The 24,148-nt window shown below is 40.8% G+C and overlaps 1 protein-coding gene across 6 annotated transcripts in view; it reads left to right on the forward strand.

The window, feature by feature from the left end:
* Positions 1 to 24,148, forward strand: part of LOC125457487 (mucin-4-like) — a 165,982-nt gene that overhangs the window by 134,902 nt on the left and 6,932 nt on the right. For all 6 annotated transcript variants that reach the window (XM_059651135.1, XM_059651134.1, XM_059651137.1 and 3 more), the window contains 8 exons: positions 314 to 430; positions 4,548 to 4,637; positions 6,217 to 6,411; positions 8,658 to 8,773; positions 14,681 to 14,739; positions 16,949 to 17,154; positions 18,882 to 19,050; positions 21,576 to 21,758. In XM_059651135.1, coding sequence (XP_059507118.1) covers positions 314 to 430; positions 4,548 to 4,637; positions 6,217 to 6,411; positions 8,658 to 8,773; positions 14,681 to 14,739; positions 16,949 to 17,154; positions 18,882 to 19,050; positions 21,576 to 21,758 — 1,135 coding nt within the window. The remainder of the gene's footprint in view (positions 1 to 313; positions 431 to 4,547; positions 4,638 to 6,216; positions 6,412 to 8,657; positions 8,774 to 14,680; positions 14,740 to 16,948; positions 17,155 to 18,881; positions 19,051 to 21,575; positions 21,759 to 24,148) is intronic.

The following is a 24,148-nucleotide window of genomic DNA, read 5'->3' on the forward strand; positions in this document are numbered from 1 at the left end:
TTTCATCCTGAGCTGAACCATTCCAAATCCTAGAAGCTGAGGGCACTCTTCAAATTTACTCAAATCCTTACGTTTTATCTCAAAGTTTGTGTTTTTCCAATCCTATCCCCTGAAACAATACATCAACGAATGTATATTTTAATTTTCAATTTCTGAATCTTTTCCACACAATCTCAGTTTTCAATTTTTCTCATTTTAATGGAAGATTTCAATAATCCGTCATATTTTCATCAACAATTTAACACAGACCAAATGATCATAACCATAAGACTAAACCCTTAGTGACAACTGATGTCCTATTTTAATCTTCCAGATATAAATGAATGTCTTGACTACAATGCTTGTTCAAGTCGCAATTCGATTTGTACCAATACTGAGGGTTCTTACATCTGTAATTGTTCACTAGGATATGAAGGATCCAATTGCTCAGGTGAGAAATATACACATCCTAAATATTAGTCCTTGGAAGAAATGATCTTGTCACAGTTAATAACTGGTGCCCTGTGACTATATCATATTGTGAGCTTAGTCAGTTACTCACCAAATGTTAAGAAGATGTAACAGATGAATTGAGAGTTTCATAAACTGGTGAAATGCAGATCTGAGAGAACAACTTTGAATATACACAGAGTTAAATGAGCCACCATTTTCCATTCAGTGGTTGCAATTTCTCCCTCCTGAAAGCAGCAAGGAAGATGGTGAGAAAAAACAAGCATCACTTAAACGTTTACATTCAATGGTTTGAGCAACTCCATAATCTTACCCATGCATATATTTAGGAAAAATACATATAGAACTATCAGATAATTGAAACTCAATGCAACATTTTTTGAGTGAAAAGAGTTGCACCATCTGCATTGTGCATTTTTCTATACAATAGTAGTTAGCTTTATGTACATGTCCAAAAATGTTGGTACTTTGATAATTTGAGGTGTAAACCCCCAGGAAATGTTAGTATACTAATCAAGAGTTACAAGTTAGGGCAAAGATATTTTCATAAAGACATGCATACACAGGCACTAATTCATCTCCACAGAGGTTTGTTTTAGTCAAAACTAAATATCTTTTCCAGTTGGAAATATAACGATTGGAAAATAATTGGTTCCTAGGTGATGTCAGGGACAAGAATAAGCCAAAGCAGGGAAATAGAATGAGAATAAAATAGAACAAGCAGGTAGGTAAAAAGGAAGACAGAGCAGAGTTATAGGGTGGAGATTTTTTTGTGAGATATGAGTGTCACCAGCTAGGCCAGAATTTATTGGCCATCGGTTCAAATCCCACCATGGCAGCTGGTAGAATTTAAATTCAATTGAAAAATCTGGACTTGAAAAATCTTAATAATGGTGATTATAAAACTACCACTAATTATTATAAGTCCTTCTGATTCAGTCCTGTCCTTTAAGGAACAAGATCTGCCATCGTTATCTGGGCTGCCTTATATGTGACTCCAGACCCACCGCAATGTGGTTAAATGATAATGGGAACTGCAGATGCTGGAGAATCCAAGATAACAAAGTGTGGGGCTGGATGAACACAGCAGGCCAAGCAGCATCTCAGGAGCACAAAAGCTGACGTTTCGGGTCTAGACCCTTCATCAGAGAGGGGGCTGGGGAGAGGGACTGGAATAAATAGGGAGAGAGGGGGAGGCGGACCGAAGATGGAGAGAAAACAAGATAGGTGGAGAGGAGAGTATAGGTGAGGAGGTAGGGAGGGAATAGGTCAGTCCAGGGAAGATGGACAGGTCAAGGGGGTGGGATGAGGTGGTAGGTAGGAAATGGAGGTGTGGCTTGAGGTGGGAGGAAGGGATGGGTGAGAGGAAGAACAGGTTAGGGAAGCAGAGACAGGCTGGGCTGGTTTTGGGATGCAGTGGCGGGGAGGGGACGAGCTGGGCTGGTTTTGTGATGCAGTGGGGGGAGGGGACGAACTGGGCTGGTTTTGGGATGCAATGGGGGAGGAGGAGATTTTGAAGCTTGTGAAGTCCACATTGATACCATTGGGCTGCAGGATTCCCAAGCGGAATATGAGTTGCTGTTCCTACAACCTTCGGGTGGCATCATTGTGGCACTGCAGGAGGCCCATGATGGACATGTCGTCTGAGGAATGGGAGGGGGAGTTGAAATGGTTTGCGACTGGGAGGTGCAGTTGTTTGTTGCGAACCAAGCGGAGGTGTTCTGCAAAGCGGTCCCCAAGCCTCCACTTGGTTTCTCCAATGTACAGGAAGCCACACCGGGTACAGTGGATACAATATACCACATTGGCAGATGTGCAGGTGAACATCTGCTTGATATGGAAGGTCATCTTGGGGCCTGGGATGGGGGTGAGGGAGGTGGTGTGGGGGCAAGTGTAGCACTTCCTGCAGTTGCAGGGGAAGGTGCTGGGTGTGGTGGGGTTGGAGGCTGGGGTTCTTCCCCTCCCCCCACTGCATCCCAAAACCAGCCCAGCCTGTCTCTGCCTCCCTAACCCGTTCTTCCTGTCACCCATCCCTTCCTCCCACCTCAAGCCGCACCTCCATTTCCTACCTACTAACCTCATCCCACCTCCTTGACCTGTCCGTCTTCCCTGGACTGACCTATTCCCTCCCTACCTCACCACCTATACTCTCCTCTCCACCTATCTTGTTTTCTCTCCATCTTCAGTCCACCTCCCCCTCTCTCCCTATTTATTCCAGAACCCTCACCCCATCCCCCTCTCTGATGAAGGGTCTAGGCCCGAAACATCAGCTTTTGTGCTCCTGAGATGCTGCTTGGCCTGCTGTGTTCATCCAGCCTCACACTTTGCAATGTGGTTAACTCTTATCTGATTTCTTAAATGGCCATTAATGGCAATTTGGGGATAGGTCTCTCAGAAGACATTCACATTTTATGAAAGAATAAGTAATAAAATTGCTGCAAGGTATCTTGTAGATGGTACAAACTGCTGTCCTGTGCATCTGTGGTAGAGGGAGTGAAAATTTTAAGGTGGGGCTCTAATCAAGCAAGTTGCTTTGTCCTGGATGGTGCCAACTTTTTTGAGTGTTGCAGGACCTCCGCTCATTCAGAAAAGTGAAGAATATTTCATTACACTCCTGACGTGCACCTTGTAGGGAGTGGAAAGGCTTTGGGGAATCAGAAAATATTTTATTCACTGTGAACTTCCCAGCCACTGACCTTGTCATGTGATTGATCTGGTAAACATTTACTTAGTAAGAGCTGAAAATGTACTCTCTAGATATAGCTGAATCAAATCTATCAAAGCAAATCAAACCAAATCAATCCAGAATGAAATAACTGCTCTAAAGCTCAAGGTATCTAATCTGGATGGTCCATATGCCAGTCATCGCAAGCCAATGATATGGAGCTACCAGTGCTGGACTAGGGTGGACGGAGTCAGACATCACACGACACCACGTTATAGTCCAACTGGTTTATTTGAAATCACAAGCTTTTGGAGTGCTACTTCTTCGTCAGGTGAAGTGAATGTTTCATCATTATGTTTTTGTAAGTAGCACCCCAAAAGTCACAATCCTTTCACATCCTTCTTTAATTACTCTTTCCTAAAATTGCTTTGATTCACCATTCTGATGGTAGGACATCCAAAAGTGAACACTCGTTCCAAATTACCAAAAATGAATGGACAGATTGATTATTCCAGCTTTACTGATTCTGATTTGAAAGCTGGAGCAAGTATGAGGTACATGAAACAGGCAGGAAACCTGGTGAGTCCAGACAAATACATGTAACAAGTACACATGACAACAAATAATGGAAATATGGAATGTTCAGATTTATCTGATTTAAACAGTCAAATTTTATTTCCATAAATGCTTCCACCTCCAGCCCTCAAGAGAGGAGGATACACGATTCCACTTGCAGGAGACTACATTTGGGACCACTGCAGGATCAGTCCCCAGCTTCAAACATTGGTGCAGGGCCACAAATGTGACGAGCAGCGAGGGAAGCTGTTGGCTTCCTTCTCGGCTCTGGAGAGGCAGCCCTGCTTTCTCTCACTGACAACAGGCAACTGGAAAAGCTTTAAAAATCTACTTTTCTTGGTTCTTCTGGCTTACAATACACATCCTGATCAGGAATCTGTCACAGACTAAACAAGACTGATCTGACCTCTGGTGGTTGTCCTGCTCACTTGCTCAAAAGAACAGGTTTGTAACAGGTCATGCCCGATCAAATAGTAGAGATAATTCAGTATGCAGCTGGAGAAGCACAGCAGGCCAAGCAGTATTAGAGGAGCAGGGGAGTTGACGTTTCAGGTTGAGGACCCTTCTTCAGAAATCAGTTCTCTGAATCAAGGAGTAGGTTTTGCTCTCATTATAATAGATAAGCGCAGCAACAGTGACAAACATCCTGGTGCACACAATTACCCTGAGGTTTATATAGCTTTCTACATTGGTCAGACCAACAAAGGGAACAAGACTGTAGCCATGATTGAGAATGGGGTTTATGAAAAACTGAATTGTTTCAATGCCAAGTTTAGTCTTTACCTTTTAATTCTTGATAATTCTGATGGACAAACAGCTATGGGTTAGTTTCAAAGTGTTCCACTTTTCCCAACAGTTATCAATGGGTGTGTCTCATGCTCGCCAAATTCACAATGTACATTTGATGGCCAAAGTTATTACTGTACTTGCAAACCAGGATTTTCAGGTAAATAAATCACAAAAGTTATGTATACAGGTAGTTCTCCAATAGCGTGATAGTTTCATTCTTGTGTGACCTTCTACTATAAAAAAATCGTGCTATAGAAAAGTCATGTTATACGGAAATCGCTACACCTGTACAGCAGAAAGTTGGCGTTATCCAAACAGCATCCACTGTTCATTAATCACATTACAGCCAATTCTGAAATGAAACACGTGTTATAACAGAACTACCTGTAGCTATAAAAATGCCTGTACGGCTCAGCTAAATAATTAAGCATATGGTGGCCATGATTGTTCATAGTTCCATCTTACTGAATAGTGTGTTCTAGGTTTTATGTATATCGTGTCTAAAAATGCAGATTATTGTGTTGCTACAATAGGGCTACAACTAGGTATATACACTTAAACTCACAAAATGTAATTACTGCACTGTTCTTCCATTTGAAACCTGCTGCTCAATGGTTTTTGGTACACAGACGACAGAACTGGCTTTGTGTTAAGAAAGGAATAGTTCTTTATGTGATTTCTATTGTCAATCAGAATGATGGTGGATGAATAAGCAATTAACAGGAGGACATAACTCCTTAAACAGCTTCATCTCCATCCAGATAAAAGCAAAATACTGTGGATGGTGACAATCTGAAACAAACAAAAAAGTGCTAGCGACACTTTTGCAGAATCTATGGAGAAATGATGAGTGATGGAAAGAGCTGCTGAGTTTCTACAGCATTTGCTCTTTTTTTAATCTTCATCCACTTTGCAACCAACACTATAAGTGTAAGAAGTGAGACGAGAGTGTTTGCAAATGTCTTCAGCCAAAAGTGTCCTCCCAAAGATGCCAGTATAATTGATACCAGTGTTCAAGTAATGCTAATCACTCCATGAGCCAAATAATTGTGAATGCGCAGGAACAGAAAAAAATTTGCTGGTAGCGCTGAATACTGGTGCAGCAGAGCTAACTGCTGCCCTGGTCAAAGTATTCTGGCACAGCAATGATACTGGCATCTAGACAACAATGAAGAAGATCACAGGAGGTAAGTCCTTTCAATAAAAAAACACAGCCAAATCTAACCTAAAGTAACTCATCAAGGTTAGTTTGACATTAGCAACTCCCTTTTTTTCTAAAACCAGGATCATTAACACAATGGAAACTACATCAACATCAACATTCAAATCTAAATAACATATTATCCTAAAATGCTAACTATCCCTTCTTCTCCAAAGTGAAAGCAAGTAATTGGTAAAACTCTTTGGAAATCCTACCTCATAACTCCCAATAATGTTATGCAAAGAAGTAAAGATTTTGGGACTTTCACCCCACAGAGTACATTCTTCATATCTTCATGCAGTGAGATACCCATAACATTCATTTCCAAGCTTTTTTTAAGTGTAGAACAGCATTGCTATATCATGTAATATGCTTCATACTATAAAATGAACATAAATGCATTTCAATCGCCTGCTATCTTTGTGTAATTCATTGACAATTTGCACAATGATAAATGTTAGGAGGATTAATGAAAAGAAACCATTAATATGCTTTGGTGCATAACAATTTGTGTAATTGAATCGCCCTAACTTAGGGAATGGTACCACCTGCATTCCATTGACAAGACCATGTGACTCTTCCCAATGTTCACCATCATTCTGCAAAAATGGAGGAACCTGTGTACCCAACCCTGATGACGGCTGCAAACCTTTCTGCGAGTGTCCACGTCAGTACAGAGGGGAGCAGTGCACACTTGCAAGTTTGCAGTTTGTTGCAGAACCATTGCCAAGTACGGTAGTATACTCAAAATGCTGTAACTTTAAAAGCATGCTTGTGGCAAATTTCTTTTTCAATTGTGTTACTAGTAATTGATCGTGATTATAGACAAAATTGCTTTCATCAAATAATTAGATCAATTTCTAATTCTAGTACTTTAATATTCTGGCTATGTATCCTTGCATTTTTTTCATAATGTATATAGTTTGCTTAGCTTCTATTGCACTGAAATTAATTAATTCCTAGTTGCTTTTCAAGTCTCGGACTGTTAATACAATCCAACTTAATTTACTGTTTTCAATTAATCTGCAATAAATATTTACCAGTCTATAATTTTGGGTGTTGAATTACACAGCTGACCTGTTTTTGATAACTCCTTCAATGTGTTTATTGCTGTCCTTATTTGTCAATCACACACTTGATTTTCATTCAGAGTCACCTCTGGAGAATCATGAAATACTTACAACTTGGAAGGGGGCCCTTCAGCCTGATGACTTTGTCCTTGCCCTCTGAAGGATCCTTTCTCCCATAGCACCCCAAAGTGTCCTTTTCAGACAATGATCAAATTTCCTGTTCGAAATGTAACTTGCCTGCAAGATCTCTCAGTCAATGCATTTCAGATCCTAACTACTTACTGCATAATAAAGTAGGCTGCATGTCTCAATTGTTTCGTTTGCAAATTACCTAAAAGCCTGGGCTTACTGGTTTTGATCATTTCTCTAGGGGGAAGTTTCTACAAATCCACTCATGATTTGAATGGCTCTGTGAAATTGCCTTTCAAAATTCTCGTCCTGAAGGAAAATAACTTCTAACTTTTACAAGAGACTCCGCATTCAATGTATAATCCACAAACACATCCGCCAACTCCAGTTAGACCCTGCGACCCAGAACATCTTCCACTCCCCAACCCTCTCTGCCTTCCGCAAGGACCATTCCCTTCACCCCTCCTTAGTTTGCACCACACTCCCCACCAACCACTCCAACCCACCCACTCCCTCAGTACCTTCCCCTGTAGCCGTAAAAGATGCAACACCTGCCCAAATACCACCTCCTTCACCTTCATTCAGGGCCCTAAATAGTCCTTTCAGATGAGGCAGAGCTTCACCTAGATCTGCTCCAACCTAGTCTATAGCATCTGCTGCTCCTCTTGCGGTCTTCTCTACATCGGTAAGACTAAAGGTGGACCAGGTGACCATTTCACTGAGCATCTTTGCCTGGCTCATAACGATCAGCCTAACCTCCCGGTCACTGCCCATTTCAACTCTTCGCCTCAACTTCCCCTCTGACATGTCCGTCCTCAGCCTCCTCCAGCATCACAGTGATTCTGAAAGCAAATTTGAGGAACAAACACCTTATCTTCCACCCGAGCACCTCACGGCCTGGAGGGCTCAACATTATGTTCTCTAGTTTTAAAAAAACTCCCACCCATCCCCCAGCTCCCTTTCCAACCCTGACTCCCCACATTCATTCCACCCACTGACTGTCCCTTCCAGCTACCAATGAGATTCATCCCTCCCATTGACCAACCAGGTCATATCTACTACTGGTGATCACCTATCACCATCACTCTGTTATCCTCCCCACCTCCCCTTTATCTGCAGGCCCCCCCAACCCCAAAACCACTCCTGAAGAAGGGTCATACCTGAAACATTGACTTCTCCTTTCCTGCACATTCTACCTGGCTTCCTGTGTTCTTCCAGCCTCCTGTTTGACCATCCCAACTTTTGCAATTTATCCATGTAGGGGAGGCTTCTCATCCCTAAAACCAATTTCAAGAATCTTGTTTTAACCATGCCAAATGTATTCATATTGTTCCCAAAGTGGCTTAGTGTTTAGTACTGCTGCCCCACAGAGGCAAGGACCTGTGTTTGATCCTAGCCTCACGTGACTGCCTGTGCGAATTTGCACATTTTCCCTGCATCTGTGTGTGTTTCCTCTGGTTTCTTCCCGTAGTCTAAAAGTATGCAGGTTAAGTAAACAGGCCATGGTAAATGTGGGGGGGACTGGGGCTGGGTCTGGGTGCAATGGTCTTCAGAGGGTCCGTGCAGGCTCGATGAGTCAAATAGCCTCTTTCTGCGCCATAGGGGCTCTAAATTAGCAAAATTAAATGCAATACACCAGTTGCAGTCAAACCAGCATTTTATACAGGTCTTGTTTGCATTAGTTAAGGACTGTCATTATATATATTAATGAACGATTACACTTGAATTAAAAATAAATCTAATTACGGTAAAATGTATATTTTTTCTTGATTTTCAGCCATGCCAAAGAGATCAGTCAATATTACATTGAGGCTGCAGGGAATCAATGTGACTGTTTTAAGTAACAGAAGCAGTGCAAATTACATCTCCCTGACTAATAGCACTGCAGTAAAGGTATGTCTTGATACGTCAATGGTAGATTTAGTGTTTTGTAATGGTATTTATAAGTTTAAATCTTCAGGTTATCAATGATTGATAACTTGATTGTACTGAAAGTTGAAAAATTAATTAGTAAATGTTTATCAATGTACAAACTGAGAGCAAGACAAGTTGTCAGTACCTCATGCCTGCCTTGCCATTTGATGATCTTATGACTGATCTGCAGGGAAGTCAACTCCATATCCAGACTACCCTAGTTGGGTTCTTGACTTCAAGTCAGTCAAAAGTTATCTATTTCTGCCTTAAATATATTCTATGACTGTCTCCACCACATCTTGGAACAGAGTTTCAAAAACGCTCAACTCTGACAAAAGTGAAATTCTCCTTCTCTCCATCTTAAATGAGTGTCCCCAGTTCTAATCCTGCCTACAAGGGGAAATTTCTTTCAGCATCTATCCTGCCAAGTTCCCTCAGGATTAATCAAGATTGCTCTCATTCTTCTAAACTCCAAAGAATACTGGCCCAAACGATCCAACTTTTTTCAGATAACTAACCATCCCATGAATCATCGAGTGAATCTTCTTTGAACAGCTTCTGACGCATTTCTATCCTTGCTTAAATAAAAATTAAATTTTACACAATGCTCCAGATTTAGTCTCACCAATGCCCTGTACAAATGCACCAAAACATCCTTACCCTTCTTTCCCATTCACTTTGCATTAAATGCTAACATTCCACTTGCTGTCTTAATCACTTGCTGTAGCTGCACTTTAAACTTCTGAAATTCATGTACCAGGACATCTGAAGCCCTCTGTATTTCTAAAATCTTCCAACCAAAGTGGACAAGTTCATAATTTCCTAAATTACGGTCCATTTGCCATTTTTTTTTTGCCCACTGTCCTAACTTACCTACATCACTTTGCAGATTTCTCTGTCCCATTCACAATTCACACTTCTTCCTGAGATATCTGGAACTGCAGATGCTGGAGAATCCGGGATAAAAAAGTGTGGAGCTGGATGAACACAGCAGGCCAAGCAGCATCTCAGGAGCACAAAAGCTGACGTTTCGGGCCTAGACCCATCAGGAAAATGCTTTTTCTGATGAAGCGTCTAGGCCCGAAATATCAGCTTTTGTGCTCCTAAGACGCTGCTTGGCCTGCTGTGTTCATCCAGCTCCACGCTTGGCTATCTCACATTTCTTCCTGATACTGTTTAAATAGCAAATTTAGCAATCATACATTTGGCTTCATCAAAGCCATTGAGATAAGTTGAAACTTCCAATGGTCAATTAGCCAGCATCTGGAATCCTCTGAACCTGTCCCCAGCTCTGAGTTACAGCTGGAGACTATGGATAGTTCCACTTATTTACCTTAATAGAAACACATGTAAGTTGAAAGGAATTAAAGCCTATTCTAACTCCTGGGTAACTAATACACCAACCTCGCCCATCAAACCTCAGGATGGATCCCATGCCCCCTGAATTCCTGACCTGACCTGGCTCTCTTTCACACCAACTTCTGAATCTGATATGCCCCTAAGATTTTTAACTGGAGTCCAGGAGGTTGAGGAGTCACCTTGTAGAAGTTTACAAAATCATGTGGGGTATAGATGAAGTGAATGGCAGGTTTTCTTTAGGGTTGGGGATTTCAAGACTAGGTAGCATATTTTTACAGTGAGAGGAGAAAGATTTAAGAAAAGATATGACGGGCAACTTTTCTACACAGAGTGCTTCATTGTGTGGAAAGAATTTCTAGGGAAAATTTTGGGTACAGGTACAGTTACAATGTTTAAAATACATTTGGATAAGTTCATTATTAAGAAATGTTTGGAGGGATATGAGCCAAATGCGCGCAGATGGGACTCGTTTAGTTTGGGATTAAGGTCAGCATGGACTAGTTGGGATGAAGGATGTGTTTCTGTGCTGTATGACTCTGTACATCCCCCACCAATTCGTCCTGATGCTACACCATCATGTGTACCTTCTAAGCACCCTGCAAACACCATCCCACCCCAAATGACTTCCAACTTCCCACAACTCACAGCCTGGCTCCTTGCTGATCTGGTTCTCGCCAAACCACCCCAAGCCCTTATCCACTTGGCTACAACTGGTCACCCTCCCTAAATTATTCCCTTACCGAATTCACCCACACTCATTCACTTGAAATTATTGAATAATTAAATTAAATAAAGAAACAAATTTGTAGTTTATATTCCCAATGCATCTGAGTTGGTGCTGACAGCCACCTGTAAATGTGCAAAGGATTTCTCTAACTCTGTGCTCATCTCAATCTGTCTACTGGTGAGAATTGATGGAGGAGTTCTGTGCTCCAATTCAAACCAGACTGAATCCGTTTGAATGTGGTTCACTTTTCCAGGTGCAGTGTTTTTACAGATACACAAAAATGCACTTGTGCTGTTTTTACTACAACTGCTGCCCCATCCCAATTAAATGAGAGGGAGACTTGGATAAATCTTGTTTGCCTCAAACAATTCTCTTGTTATTTTTAATGAAGAATAGGTACAAGATATGGGCTTTCTATTTTAGATTGCTTTAATGAGTCAGGCCATTTTTGGTGCAAAGACCGTGAACAGTGCTGGTGTGTTTTGTTGAATGTGTGCACTGTGCTCCACCTAGTGGTGGCATTGACCACAAATGCAGCCAAACAAATTACATACAATTATTAGATAACAAGAGATACAATATTTTAAAAATAAATTTTGATAATTGTTATACTTGCAATTGATAAAGATTACATTAAGTGTTACACAACATCTTGCCACTGTTCAATTTGGGAGCATCAAATACAGGATAAACAAGGTTAACCTGTATTAAGCAATGGCAAAACAGAAGATGGATAAACAAAAACACTGTATTGTGTTTCCGGTTCCATTTACTTAGCTTATTATGTACGCACGTAAGACAGAAGGAGTTTCAAAACCTAAAACAGGTACTGTTTGCCTTTCAAGCAATAAAAGAATCTACAGGCAATTAATGATTACCTGTTCAAATCTGTTGGAATCTGTTGTCAATTAATTCCTGTCTGGCTTTTAGCACACAATGTTGCACCACTCTACCAGGCAGAAGGAGATGTTACCCCTGTTCAATATCCTCATCTTCCTCCTTTGAAGACTCCTGCTGTCCGCACTGCTCTTCAGTATCTATTATGAGTCTTCTCTGCTTGGCCAGTTCAACTGCGCACTCTGTCTGGATGGACTGCACCCAGTGAACCACAGCGTAAACTGGAGGAACAACATCTCATCTTTAGACTAGACACTTTACAACCTTCTGGATTTAATATTGAGTTTAGCACCTTCAGATTGTGAACCCACTCTTGTCATTCCTTTTCTTTTAGCTCTACTTGTTACATTCTCTGTTACTATGTGCTGTCTGTCGGCTCTTTCCTGTCTGGCAGTTAGACACACCATTGTTCTGTCATTGTTACATTCCAATCACTTAATCTGCACTGTCCCACTGCACTCCATCTCCTCAAAATTGCATAAATGCTGCCCTCTCCATGCTTCACATCAGCCCAGAGAAAGTGTCATCCGGGCTTGAAACGTTAGCTTGTGGTCTCTCTACGGATGCCAGCATTTGTTCCTTTCAGTTAATGAGGTATGTTTGGCCTCTCCATGAAATACCCTCAAGAAAACCTGATGTAGCTTACATTCAATTATTTAAGGGTGCAAAAAAACAAAATCAACATAAGAACACCTTCCAGTCGCAGATCATTTCGACTCCCCCTCCCACTCCCTGGGCGACATGTCCATCCTGGGCCTCCTCCAGTGTCTCAATTGCCACCTGCAAACTGGAGGAGCAGCACCTCATATTCCATCTCAGGAACCTACAGTCCGATGGCCTAAATGTGGATTTTACCAGTTTCAAAATCTCCCCACTCCGGCCTCATCCCATGACCAATCCTCCCTCTCATCTCCGCCTCCTTGACTCGATACAACCTGTCCACTGTCTCTCCCACCTATCCGCTCCTCCCACTTCACTCACCAATCCCCACCACTACCTGCCTGCACTCACCTATCGCCATCCCACCTACCTTCCCCAGCCCCACTCTTCTTCTATTTATTTCCCAGCTCCCTTTCCCCTCCCCATTTCTGAAGAAGGGTCCCAACCTGACATGTCAACTTTCCTGCTCCTCTGATGCTGCCTGGCCTGCTGTGCTCCTCCAGCTCCACACTGTGTTATCTCTGACTCCAGCATCGGCAGTTCTTACCATCTCTACGAAAGAACCAATTCAGGCTTTCACATCCTCAGGTGTCAGAGGTTGGGGTTGGGGGGGGTGGGGGGTGGATTTGTGGATATGCCTGGCTCATGCTGCAAAGTCTAAACGGCATGCTATGGAGCACACATCCTGAAGTAGCCAGATCTAAAGTTTGTCCACACACAAAAAAAACACAAGAGCTGGGAATATTTTCGCATTATCATCTTTGGTCTGATCTGTTCTGATGGTAATTGAAAATCCTGACCATTGGCTTTGTTCTCCGTTTAATATTTCTCTCTGAAGGTAGTACTCCTCTTGCAGCTTTACACCTTGGTTGTTCTTAGGCAGGTTTCTTGATTCAGATCAAGGCTTAAAATGGTGGTATGTACATTTTGAGGAACCTTAGGTTTCCAGAAAGAAAAGTGGTCAATTATGCTAAATCCCTCTGTAAATTTTTCTTTCTATCTCCTTGAAGCTTAAATTCTCTCACCTCTGCTATCTGTTTGCAAACTCCTGGTATTTCAAGAGTGTCTTCATGACTGGGCATTTCTCTTTGTAATTCAGTTTGCACTTGCAGTTGTAAATTCAGGTGACTTGTAGTAGCTATGCATTTTTTAAGTATCTGGTTAAGTCAGATTTTTATACAAAAAATGCTAGAGCTCCTTTGTTTCTGGCATTAAAATAATATCTGACAAATCTCCAAGCCATTATATTTAAGCACCAGAATGTACGCAATGCAGCATCTACTGCCCTGTATAAAGGTTAAATCCATTTTCTATCAATGTGCATGTATCTTAAGTTCCTAATCTTGACAGTTTCTTATCTCTTTAAAGACCCTCACCATTTCTTCGAGTATTGTAGGACTAGACCTTTCCTGGGACAACACAGTGGCTCAGTGGTTCATGCAGCGGCCTCACAGCATCAGGGTCCTGGGTCCAATTCCACACTGCGGTGCACATCATCCCTGTGTCTGCCTGGGTTTCCTCCAGGTGCTCCAGTTTCCTCCCATAGTTCAATGATGTGCAGGCTGGGTGGATTAACCATGGGGAAATGTAGGGTTGCAGAGATAAAGTAGGGGCATGTTATGCTCTTCAGAGGGTTGGTGTGGATACATTGCGGCAAAAGGCCTGTTTCCACATTGTAGGGATTCTATAATTCCTCCCTTACATTGGTAGGTTCCCTTGTTATTGTGGCAATCTGATTGGGATTGGATATGCATGTAGTCATAGTGAGTCTTGATACTGGTAAAAACAGAGGTAGAAGTAGAAGTTCCATCGCATTCCATAGACAAATAACATCCCAAAGAGGGGACTTCCAACACCCTATATCAATACCTGCACAGTAATAAAATTAAACACATAAATGTTATACATATTTAAACAAGCATCATTATTAATGATTTCCTGCTTTTCAAATAAAATTGAGATTAGGGAATATTTTATAATCACAGAATTTCTGAAAAAGCTTAACGACCTATCATACAAAGAAAATAAGTTTAGTATTTAGGAATAGAAAGACTAATGCATTTTATTTGTTTTTAACTATTTTATTGATTGAATTAAGATATTTAAATCGATAGTCATCATACTTTCATATCTATATGTCTCTATCGACACATTAGGATATTTGTAAAATTTGAACTAATATCACATTTTATAATTTCAATCGATAGTGTTTTAAAGTTTAACAGTTCTTTCGAATTTCTTAGGTTTTTGAAATTTTGTCCAGATTGCAAAGATTTGCTGACAATTCAAAGCCCATTTTCTGGTTAGTAACTTTACAAATTTTACTAAATAGATTTGCTTGCTTATTTTTAAAACCATATGGTAGACTCAAGACAATTCTTTTTTTAAAAAAAAATCTGTTGTTTTCACATTCGAGTTCTGAAACAATGGATTGATATGCATTAAATAGTAAGATAAAAGCCAAAATACTGTACATCTTGGAAACGTGAATTAAAAATAGAACGTACCAGAACTCAGCAATTCAGGCATTATCTGTGGACAGAGAAACAGAATGAGCATTTTGGTTTGACAATCTTTCAAGAGAAAAGAGAGGAGTTCAATGTGTCAGAGATAGTAAGAGCTGCAGATGCTGGAGAATCTGAGATAACAAGGTGTGCAGCTGGATGAACACAGCAGGCCAAGCAGCATCAGAGGAGCAGGAACGCTGACGTTCTGAAGAAGGGTCTAGGCCCAAAACGTCAGCTTTCCTGCTCCTCTGATGCTGCTTGGCCTGCGTATTCATCCAGGTCTAAACCTTGTTTTATTGGAGTTCAATGTGTAACAGTTTAGAAAAGGGAAAGAACAAAGGGAAAATTTTGGAATCGGGTTGAAGGCTGGAATGATCAAGCTACAAAAGAAACAATGGTGCAAGACAAATTGAAATGCTAATCAGACAAATAGAAGAAAAAAAGGGTAGATCTAAACAAGATGTAAATAACCATTTCAGAATCATTATGAGCATTGTTCAAAAATAATGAGAAAAACAGTCAATGTTTTTGAGATCAATGTTCAGCTCAGAAGGCCATAACAAGCATGGTGAAATGACTTTTTTGCTGTGCTTTTTCACTGCAAACTGCACTGCAGGTTTGTACACTCGCATATCACATTGAACAAGAAAGCAGACTGGGTTCTTCTTACACTTGAGAGAATAGGAACTGCAGATGCTGGAGAATCTGAGAATAACAAGGTGTAGAGCTGGATGAACACAGCAGGCCAAGCAGCATCAGAGGAGCAGGAAAGCTGATGTTTTGGGCCTAGACCCTTCATCAGAAATGGGGGAGGGGAAGGGGGTGCTGAAATAAATAGGGAGAGAAGGGGAGGTGGATCGAAGATGGATAGAGGAGAAAATAGGTGGAGAGAAGACAGACAAGTCAAAGAGGCGGGGATGGAGCCAATAAAGGTGAGTGTAGGTGGGGAGATAGGGAGGAGATAGGTCAGTCCAGGGAGGACGGACAGAACAAAGGGGCAGGACAAGGCTAGGAGGTAGGAAATGGGGGTGCGGCTTGAGATGAGAGGAGGGGATACGTGAGAGGAAGAACAGGTTAGGGAGCCGGGGACAAGATGGGCTGGTTTTGAGATGCAATGGGGGAGGGAAGATTTTGAAGCTTGTGAAATCACATTGATACCATTGGGCTGCAGGGTTCCCAAGCGGAATATGAGTCGCTGTTCCTGCAACCTTTGGGTGGCATCATTGTGGCACTGCAGGAGGCCCAGGATAGACATGTCGTCTGAGGAAAGGGAGGGGGAGTTGAACTGGTTCGTGACTGGGAGGTGCAGTTGTCTTTTTTTTCCTGGAATATCTCTTATCTTGGGAATGGAATTAGTGTTGTCCTATTTTGTCACAGAATAACTTGCACCAGGTACCTTACATTTTAGCATTCCTGGTAGAATGAAATTCACTGACCTTGGTTATATCAAATTTGGAAAAATCTGATTTTGTCCCATGTCCTAAGAAATTTGCAGTTGAGTGGGTGTGGAGTTCATGCCATGACTGTATTTAAGACCTCAACAACTTTGTGGAAGGATACAGAGTTCTCTTGTTATGCACAACAGAGATAATCTTATCTAATCCCAGAGGTCAAACATCAGGCTGTTAATGTGTGTCACTACCTTTTAGTTTGTAAACCTGGTAATATAATGTAGTGATGAACACATTCAGCTCAGCCTTTAGCTTTGTGTTTTACATTGCCCTATAGACCTTTATACGGGAAAAAGGTCTGAAATCACAAGAAAACAACATATGGTGTTCCAATGTTTCTACATCATTTGTACTAATTGGTAAAATGTTCTTGTTGCTCTGAAAGAACCCCAAAACTTGACTAGTTCTCCGGTTTCTTCCACTGCTGAGGTCATGGCTCCCAAAGTATTAACACAAAGTACAATGTAGAAATAAAACATCAATAAGTGAATTAACAAAGTTAACACACTACAAATAAACATTGCTAATTTATTCTGTGGGTTACCTGTCACAGGTCAGATGGAGAAACAGTAACTGCTGCTGTTGTGGCATTATTCAATTATAATGGAAACAAGGTGGTGATTGATTTCCTGAATGATGGATTATATGCTGCAGTTCAGAACACTTTTAACAATTTACAGCGGTTTGCTCGTGCCCTGACCCCGGATGCTATTTCTTTTGAACATCTAAATAGGATCGACATTACAGATATCAGTAAATGTAAGTTATAATGTTTTAACATAATATTGTATAAACAAAAGCAACAAAATGTAACAGAAGGTTTTCTACTCAGACAGCACTAAGGTGGTGTTGGATGATACCATGTGACATAGTGCTTGATTTACTCGTATGTTTCAAAATCTTCAGATATATTTAAAAACAGATCTTCTGCTATCTGTCTAATCACAAGGCTCATGTCATAAAACCATTTATGCATAGCTCACTAAGTTCATGTTGTCAAATATGCTCAGCAACAGTTCAATGTGAAGTACAGAATTTTTTTGAGTATTCAAATCTAAATAACTTCATCGATTATTAGAGCTACCTATTTAAAATTTTAACCTGCAGCTTTGTTATTTAAAAGCACAAGCAGAAAGCAGGTGGATGACTTTGTCTTATTCTGAACATATATGCAAGAATTAAATAATGCATTTATTACATTGACCTCTATAAATTTATTACAAATTATTTGAATACATTCACTCTCATTTGAAACCGCCTATGGAATCCACTTCCACCACTTTCCCAGGCAGCACATTCCAAATCCTAATAACTCTTCATGAGCAAAAACATTTCTCCTCATCTCACTCCTACCTCTCTTGCCGACAACCTTGAAAACACTAACTAGGGGTCACAACCATACTAAATAAAGTTACATTTTAAATCTTCTCTGCTTCAAGGAGAATAAGCCCAATTTCTGTAATCTTTCCTTGCATCTAAAATATCTCATTCCTAGTTTCATTCTAGTAAATCTCCTTAGTACTCTAAGGCTTCAACATGCTTATACCAAGCTTTAGTAAATTTGTGATCAGAGTAGTGCGTGATTCCCAAAGCAACACAATTTAAGAATAGATGTTATAAGGAGAACTGCAGATGCTGGAGAATCCAAGATAACAAAGTGTGAAGCTGGATGAACACAGCAGGCCAAGCAGCATCTCAGGAGCACAAAAGCTGACGTTTCATGCCGAGACCCTCTCTGATGAAGGGTCGAGGCCCAAAACGTCAGTTTTTGTGCTCCTGAGATGCTGCTTGGCCTGCTGTGTTCATCCAGCTTCACACTTTGTTACAATCTAAGAATAGATCCATTTACCAAATCTATTGCCACTGCTATATTCTTTTAGAAATATGATCGTTAATTTGGACATCATAAATTATGACAAAAACAAATTCTCTCATTAGCTTTGCTTATGACCTGCTTTTACTGCTTTCACTGTAGTCAGCAGTCTGTCTACACAACTTTGCACTTTAATATGACATCCCAACTGGAGCACAGAGAATTCCAAAGATGTGCAGGCTAGGTGGATTGGCCACGTTGAATTGCCTGTGGTGTTCAGGGATGTGTAGGTTTGGTAGGTTATTGGCAATGGGTCTGGGTGGGATGCTCTAAGGATCGGTTTGGATTTGTTGGGCCAAAGGACCTGTTTCCACACTGTAGGGATTCTATGAGTTACATTTTCAGGTCGCTGTGAGCATCCAAAGGGTTTAAGATCGGCTCTAAATACCTTTTTGATTTGAGTAAACAGGTTTCAGAAACTGACTCCATTTACTCATTAACGATCTTTAAAACGCTCAAAAAGCAAACTTCAACTTTTCTTTGAAATTGGTGTGGTGTAGTCTGTTTTTGGCAAGTGTATGAATACGCCGACAACATTGCATAATCTTAGACTCTCAAATACCTTTTTGTTTAAGGAAAACTTGGCTTTAAGTACTCAATTTATTCCTTACAGTATCATACGATGATGTGTTGAATCATTCAAGCTGCAATAACACTGAATTTGCTGGGTATGTGCTTGAATGGAACGATGAAAGTGGAGTGATTTGCAGATCCCCCTGTGATTTGAATTATTGCCTGAATGAGGCGGAGTGTCAGCATCTGACAACTGGACCAATGTGCAAGTAAGAAATATACCAGTTCGTATTACTTCAATAGTCACCAGTTAAAATGAAATGAATCTTCACTTACATGCAATTATAGGTCAGTGCAACTATACTCGACATCAATGCTGCATTTGATGGAATGTGGTTTCAAGGAAACTTGGAGTCAATGGAGGTCAGGACAAAAACTCTCCATTGGTTTGAGTCATACCTGGCACATAGTTAGATAGTTGTAGTTGTTGGAAGTCAATCATCTCAACATCAGGACATTTCCACAAGAGTTCTTCAGGGTAACATCCTGGGCCCAACTGTCTTCAGCTACTTCCCTCCATCATAACGTCAGAAATGTGGATGTTTGCCAATGGTTACACAATGTTCAGCACCAATTGTGACTCCTCAGATACCGAAGCAGTCCATGTTCAAATGCACCAAAATCTGGGCAATATCCAGTTTTGGCCTGACATGCAGCAAGTAACTTTTGTGCCACACAAATGCCCAGCAATTATCATCTCCAATAAGAGACAATCTAAGCATTGCTCCATGACATTCAATGGTGGTACCATCACTGAATCTCCTATTATCGACATCTTCGGGTTACTATTCGCTAGAAATTGAACTGGACTAGCCGTATAAATGCAATAGCAACAAGAGCAGTTGAGAGTACAGGAATACTGCAGCAAGTGACTTGCCTCCTGACTCTCCAAAACCTGTCCAGTGTCAGCAAGACACAAGTCAGGAGTGTGATGGAAAATTCTTCTTTTGCCCGGATGGATGCAGCTCCAACATCTCATGAAGTTTAACACCATCCAGGACAAAGCAGCCTACTTAATTGGCACCACATTCACAAACATTCACTCGCTCCACCACTGACATTCAGTAGTAACAATGCATATCATCCACACAACGTACTGCAGAAATTCATCAAGGTTCCTTACAGATTGCCTTCGAAACGCACAACCACATCCATCCAGAAGGACAAGAATAGCAGACACACCACTGCAAGTTCCACTCCAAGCCAGACATTCTGACTTGGAAATACATCACCTTCCTTCAGTGTCACTAGGGCCAAAATCCTGGAAATCCCTTCCCTCGTGGCATTGTGTGTCTACCTATGGTACTTTGAGCGCAGTGGTCAATGATGGCTGCTCGTTACCACCTACCCATTGGCAATTACAGGCCAGCTATGGAAGCCTACATCCCATGAGTGAATGTTTAAAAAAAAACTAACAGTAGAAAATGATTTGCACAGAAATCTCAAAATATCTTCATACTCATTCTATATATACATGAAGTCAGGACATTCTCTTTTTATAAAAAAAATTATTCTTCCTTCACGTCTGCATGGTGGCTCAGTGGTTAGCACTGCAGCCTCACAGCGCCAGGGACCCGGGTTCAATTCCAGCCTCAGACAACCGCCTGTGTGGAGTTTGCACATTGTCCCCGGGTCTGCGTGGGTTTCCTCTGGGTGCGCCAGTTTCCTCCCACAGTCCAAAGATGTGCAGGCTAGGTGGATCGGCCAAAATTGGCCGATCGGCTAAATTGCCTGTAGTGTTCAGGGGCGTGTGGGTTACAGCGGGATGGGTCTGGGTGGGACGCTTCAAGGGGCGGGGTGGGCTTGCTGGGCCGAAGGGCCTGTTTCCACACTGTAGGGAATCTAATCTAATCTAATCATGATAACCTGTTGCAGTAACTGAAACTTTTTATTTCATTTGTTCCACTATCACCTTGTTTATTTCTTTACCCATCTCTTGAACTACTTCATTGTCTTCTTAATGTGGTAGAACATTTAGAATGTCTGTCAGACTTGCAACTAAAGGTATTAGTGCAAGCCTCAGTTTCCAATACTGGTTTATTAGTAGGATGGTTGATTTCAGCTGCAGCAACTGCTGGAACATCTGTGTTGACCATACAGCATCAGAATTAGGATAGATAGAGACAAATATATTTATTATATACACACATATATTTGATGATCCTACTGGAGTAAGGTGACAAGTGAACCGTGCTCACTAAAATAAATTGCCAATATTCTCACAGAGGATAACAACTACAGTATTGTTGTGAGAATCAGCATTGAGAGAGAGAATAAAAAAAGACTGGCAGGAAAAAAAATGTCAGGTGTTCATTCAGAGGGAGAAAATACCAAGTAAGCAACATAAAATAGGGAAGAGTTAATACGATATCAAGCATAAATTGAGATCCACGTCCATGGGGATTTTCTGAAAGTGAGTTGCCTGTTTCTGCTGTGCCGTCAGTAATGTGATTGTGTGATCACATATTTGCCCATAGATAGGGGTGAAATATATGACAGCACAATGGTGAGTCTCTCACGCTTCATTAGAAGAGCAATAGAACAATATGTATATGTTTTTAAAAAATAGGAAAATATAAGAATTAGAAATGAACAAAAACAAGATTTAATCAGTATAATTTAAATTCCATAAGTGAGCCCTTGGTCAGCAGAAAAACATTTAAGTTAATCAGACATGTAGACATGTTGTAACCGGGTGACTTCAGCTCTTAATGACACTTGTGCTTTTTTCCAGATGTGTTTCACGGGCAATATATTCCAGTCATGGCGATCGCTGTGAACACCTATCTCTGACGCTTGGAGCATTTTTTGGCATTCTGTTTGGAGCTTTGGGGCTCTTGCTGATAATATCCTTGCCTGTTGTTATGTGGAAACACAAATCATCTAACAAGGAAAGACTCATAAATGAGAATGACAGGTGTGTTATATTGCTTTGTGTTTTTAAAGATATTGGAGGAAAAAAACAAATGATTACTGCTTTCATTTTTTTTTCTGGTTCATTAGGTGGTACAGTTTGTAAAACTCTAGCATGTTGTGCCTGCAATTAATCATGAAATCCTGGGTCATAAATCTGTGTTCTAAATTGAAGTATTTCAGTCAATCATAATTACAATTTAAATTACTCATTATTAAATTAAATTCCGCTGCTACCAAGGGAATCAATAAATCAAGACCTTCTGCAATAATCTGCATTCATGTGGAATCATGCAACTTGGTGAAATGTATCAATTGAAGAAGGCAAAAACAAGATTTGTCTATTTCAGACACATGGTGGATATGTTCTGTCTCAGAAGGAATTAATCTTCAGCGCCGCGTGTCTTTCATGCTCATGCAGCATTTTTTTTAGCTAAATTGTGGTCCCCACTGAAATGTCTTCCTTAAGTGATGGAGGAGAATGAATCCTTTTTAAAATTTAGTACATTAAGCTCAGAAGTGTTACTTGTAAGTAGTCCTGCAGACCACATAACATTAGGTGCAAGGGAAGAAAGGGAATCTTTTGACCTTTTGCAATGTTAATTGGTTCTGGCAAGGCCTGTATTTGTTGCTGCCTGTAACTGCCCTTGAGAAGATATGCTGTGACTCATCTTTCGACATCATCACAGTTCACTTGGTGCATCCACACCCAAGGTATTTTTTAAGAAGGGGACATACAGCAGTGAAGGAACAGCAATATTGTTCCAAGTCAAGATGGTGAGAGAGTTGGAGAGGAATTTACAGGTAGTTGTGCTCCTGTGTGTTCTGCTGCCTTTGTTCATCATTTGTGTAGAGGTTGATGGTTTGGAAGGTGATTTCAAGGAACATTGGCAAGATCATCATACAATCTCTACAGGGCGGAAACAGACCCTTCGGCCCAACAAGTCCACACCGAAACTCAGATCATCCTACCCTGACCCATTCCTTTATAACCCACCTAATCTACACATCCCTGAACACAATGGGCAATTTAACGTGGGCAATCCACCTAACCTGCACATCTTTAGACGGTGGGAGGAAACTGGAGCACCTGGAGGAAACCCACACTGCTGCAGGGCTTTTTGTGGATGGTACACACAGTTGCCACAGCGCATCAGTGATGGAAGGATTGAATGTTGATATTGCAATGTGGGTGTTTATCAAGCAGGCTGCTTTGACCTGAATGGCATTGTACCTCCTTAGTGTTATTGCAATTGCGCTCTTCATTTCAAGTGGAGACTATTCTATCACACTTCTGGATTGCGCCTTGCAGAAAATTGACAGGTTAATTTCTTTAAAATAATGCATTTTGGAATTTGACACACACATTAATGAATATGCTATCTGCACACAAGAACATTTGAAAATTAGCTTTCAGAAGATTTTAGAATTAAGCAAAGGGTGACCAAGAAATTGATACAGACAGAAATATAATAGGACAATAAATTAACATGAGGTATAAAAGCACATTGTAAAAATTTCTACAGGAATGTAAAAGAGATTAGCAAACAGGGATCCATTACAGGCAGAGACAGGAGAAATGAAAGATAAGAAAAAGGTAGGTACTTCAACAAGCACTTTTTAATGTCTTCCTAGTACAACACAAACAACAAAGCACACAAACAAATAAGAATCAAGAGTACAGTGAGAATAAGAAACTGAAACAAATTAGAATTAATCCAGAAGCAATATTGAAGAAATTCATGATACTACACCACCACAAATTCCCAGGACCTGTTACAGAGATAGTAGGAACTGCAGATGCTGGACAATCGGAGGTAACAAGGTGTAGAGCTGGATGAACACAGCAGGCCAAGCAGCATCAGAGGAGCAGGGAAGCTGACATTTTGGGCCTCGACCCTTATACCTGGTTTTAAATGAGGTGATGAGGTGATGCAACTGGTTTTAATCTTCCCCAATACCCTAGATTTTAAAATGATTCCTATGGATAAAATGGTCGTAAACTTAATCTATTGTTCAAGAGAACAGGAAGAGAGAAAACATGGAATTATAAGACCCATACAAGCAATAGAGAAAATTATTTAGTATATATGGAGTAGATAAAAGAATGCGGAATTTACTTTTTAGGGTCACATTAATAGGCCAGGGCTGGCGGTGTGTGTGTTTGTTGGGGGAGGGGGGGTGTCAGTAGAAGTCATATATTCAAATTTTCAAAAACAAAATTCAATGCAGTGCCACACAAGTCATTCCATAATAGCACAGCTCATGGGGGATTGGGGATTGATTAATGCACACAAAGCAGTGAGTTGTATTTGAACAGTTGTTTTTAAGTTGGCAGGTTTTAAATAGTCAGGGAGGTGACGGCTTTGTGGTATTATCGACGGACTGTTGATT

This window comes from Stegostoma tigrinum, chromosome 14 (assembly GCF_030684315.1).
Source record: "Stegostoma tigrinum isolate sSteTig4 chromosome 14, sSteTig4.hap1, whole genome shotgun sequence".
Lineage (NCBI taxonomy): Eukaryota > Metazoa > Chordata > Chondrichthyes > Orectolobiformes > Stegostomatidae > Stegostoma > Stegostoma tigrinum.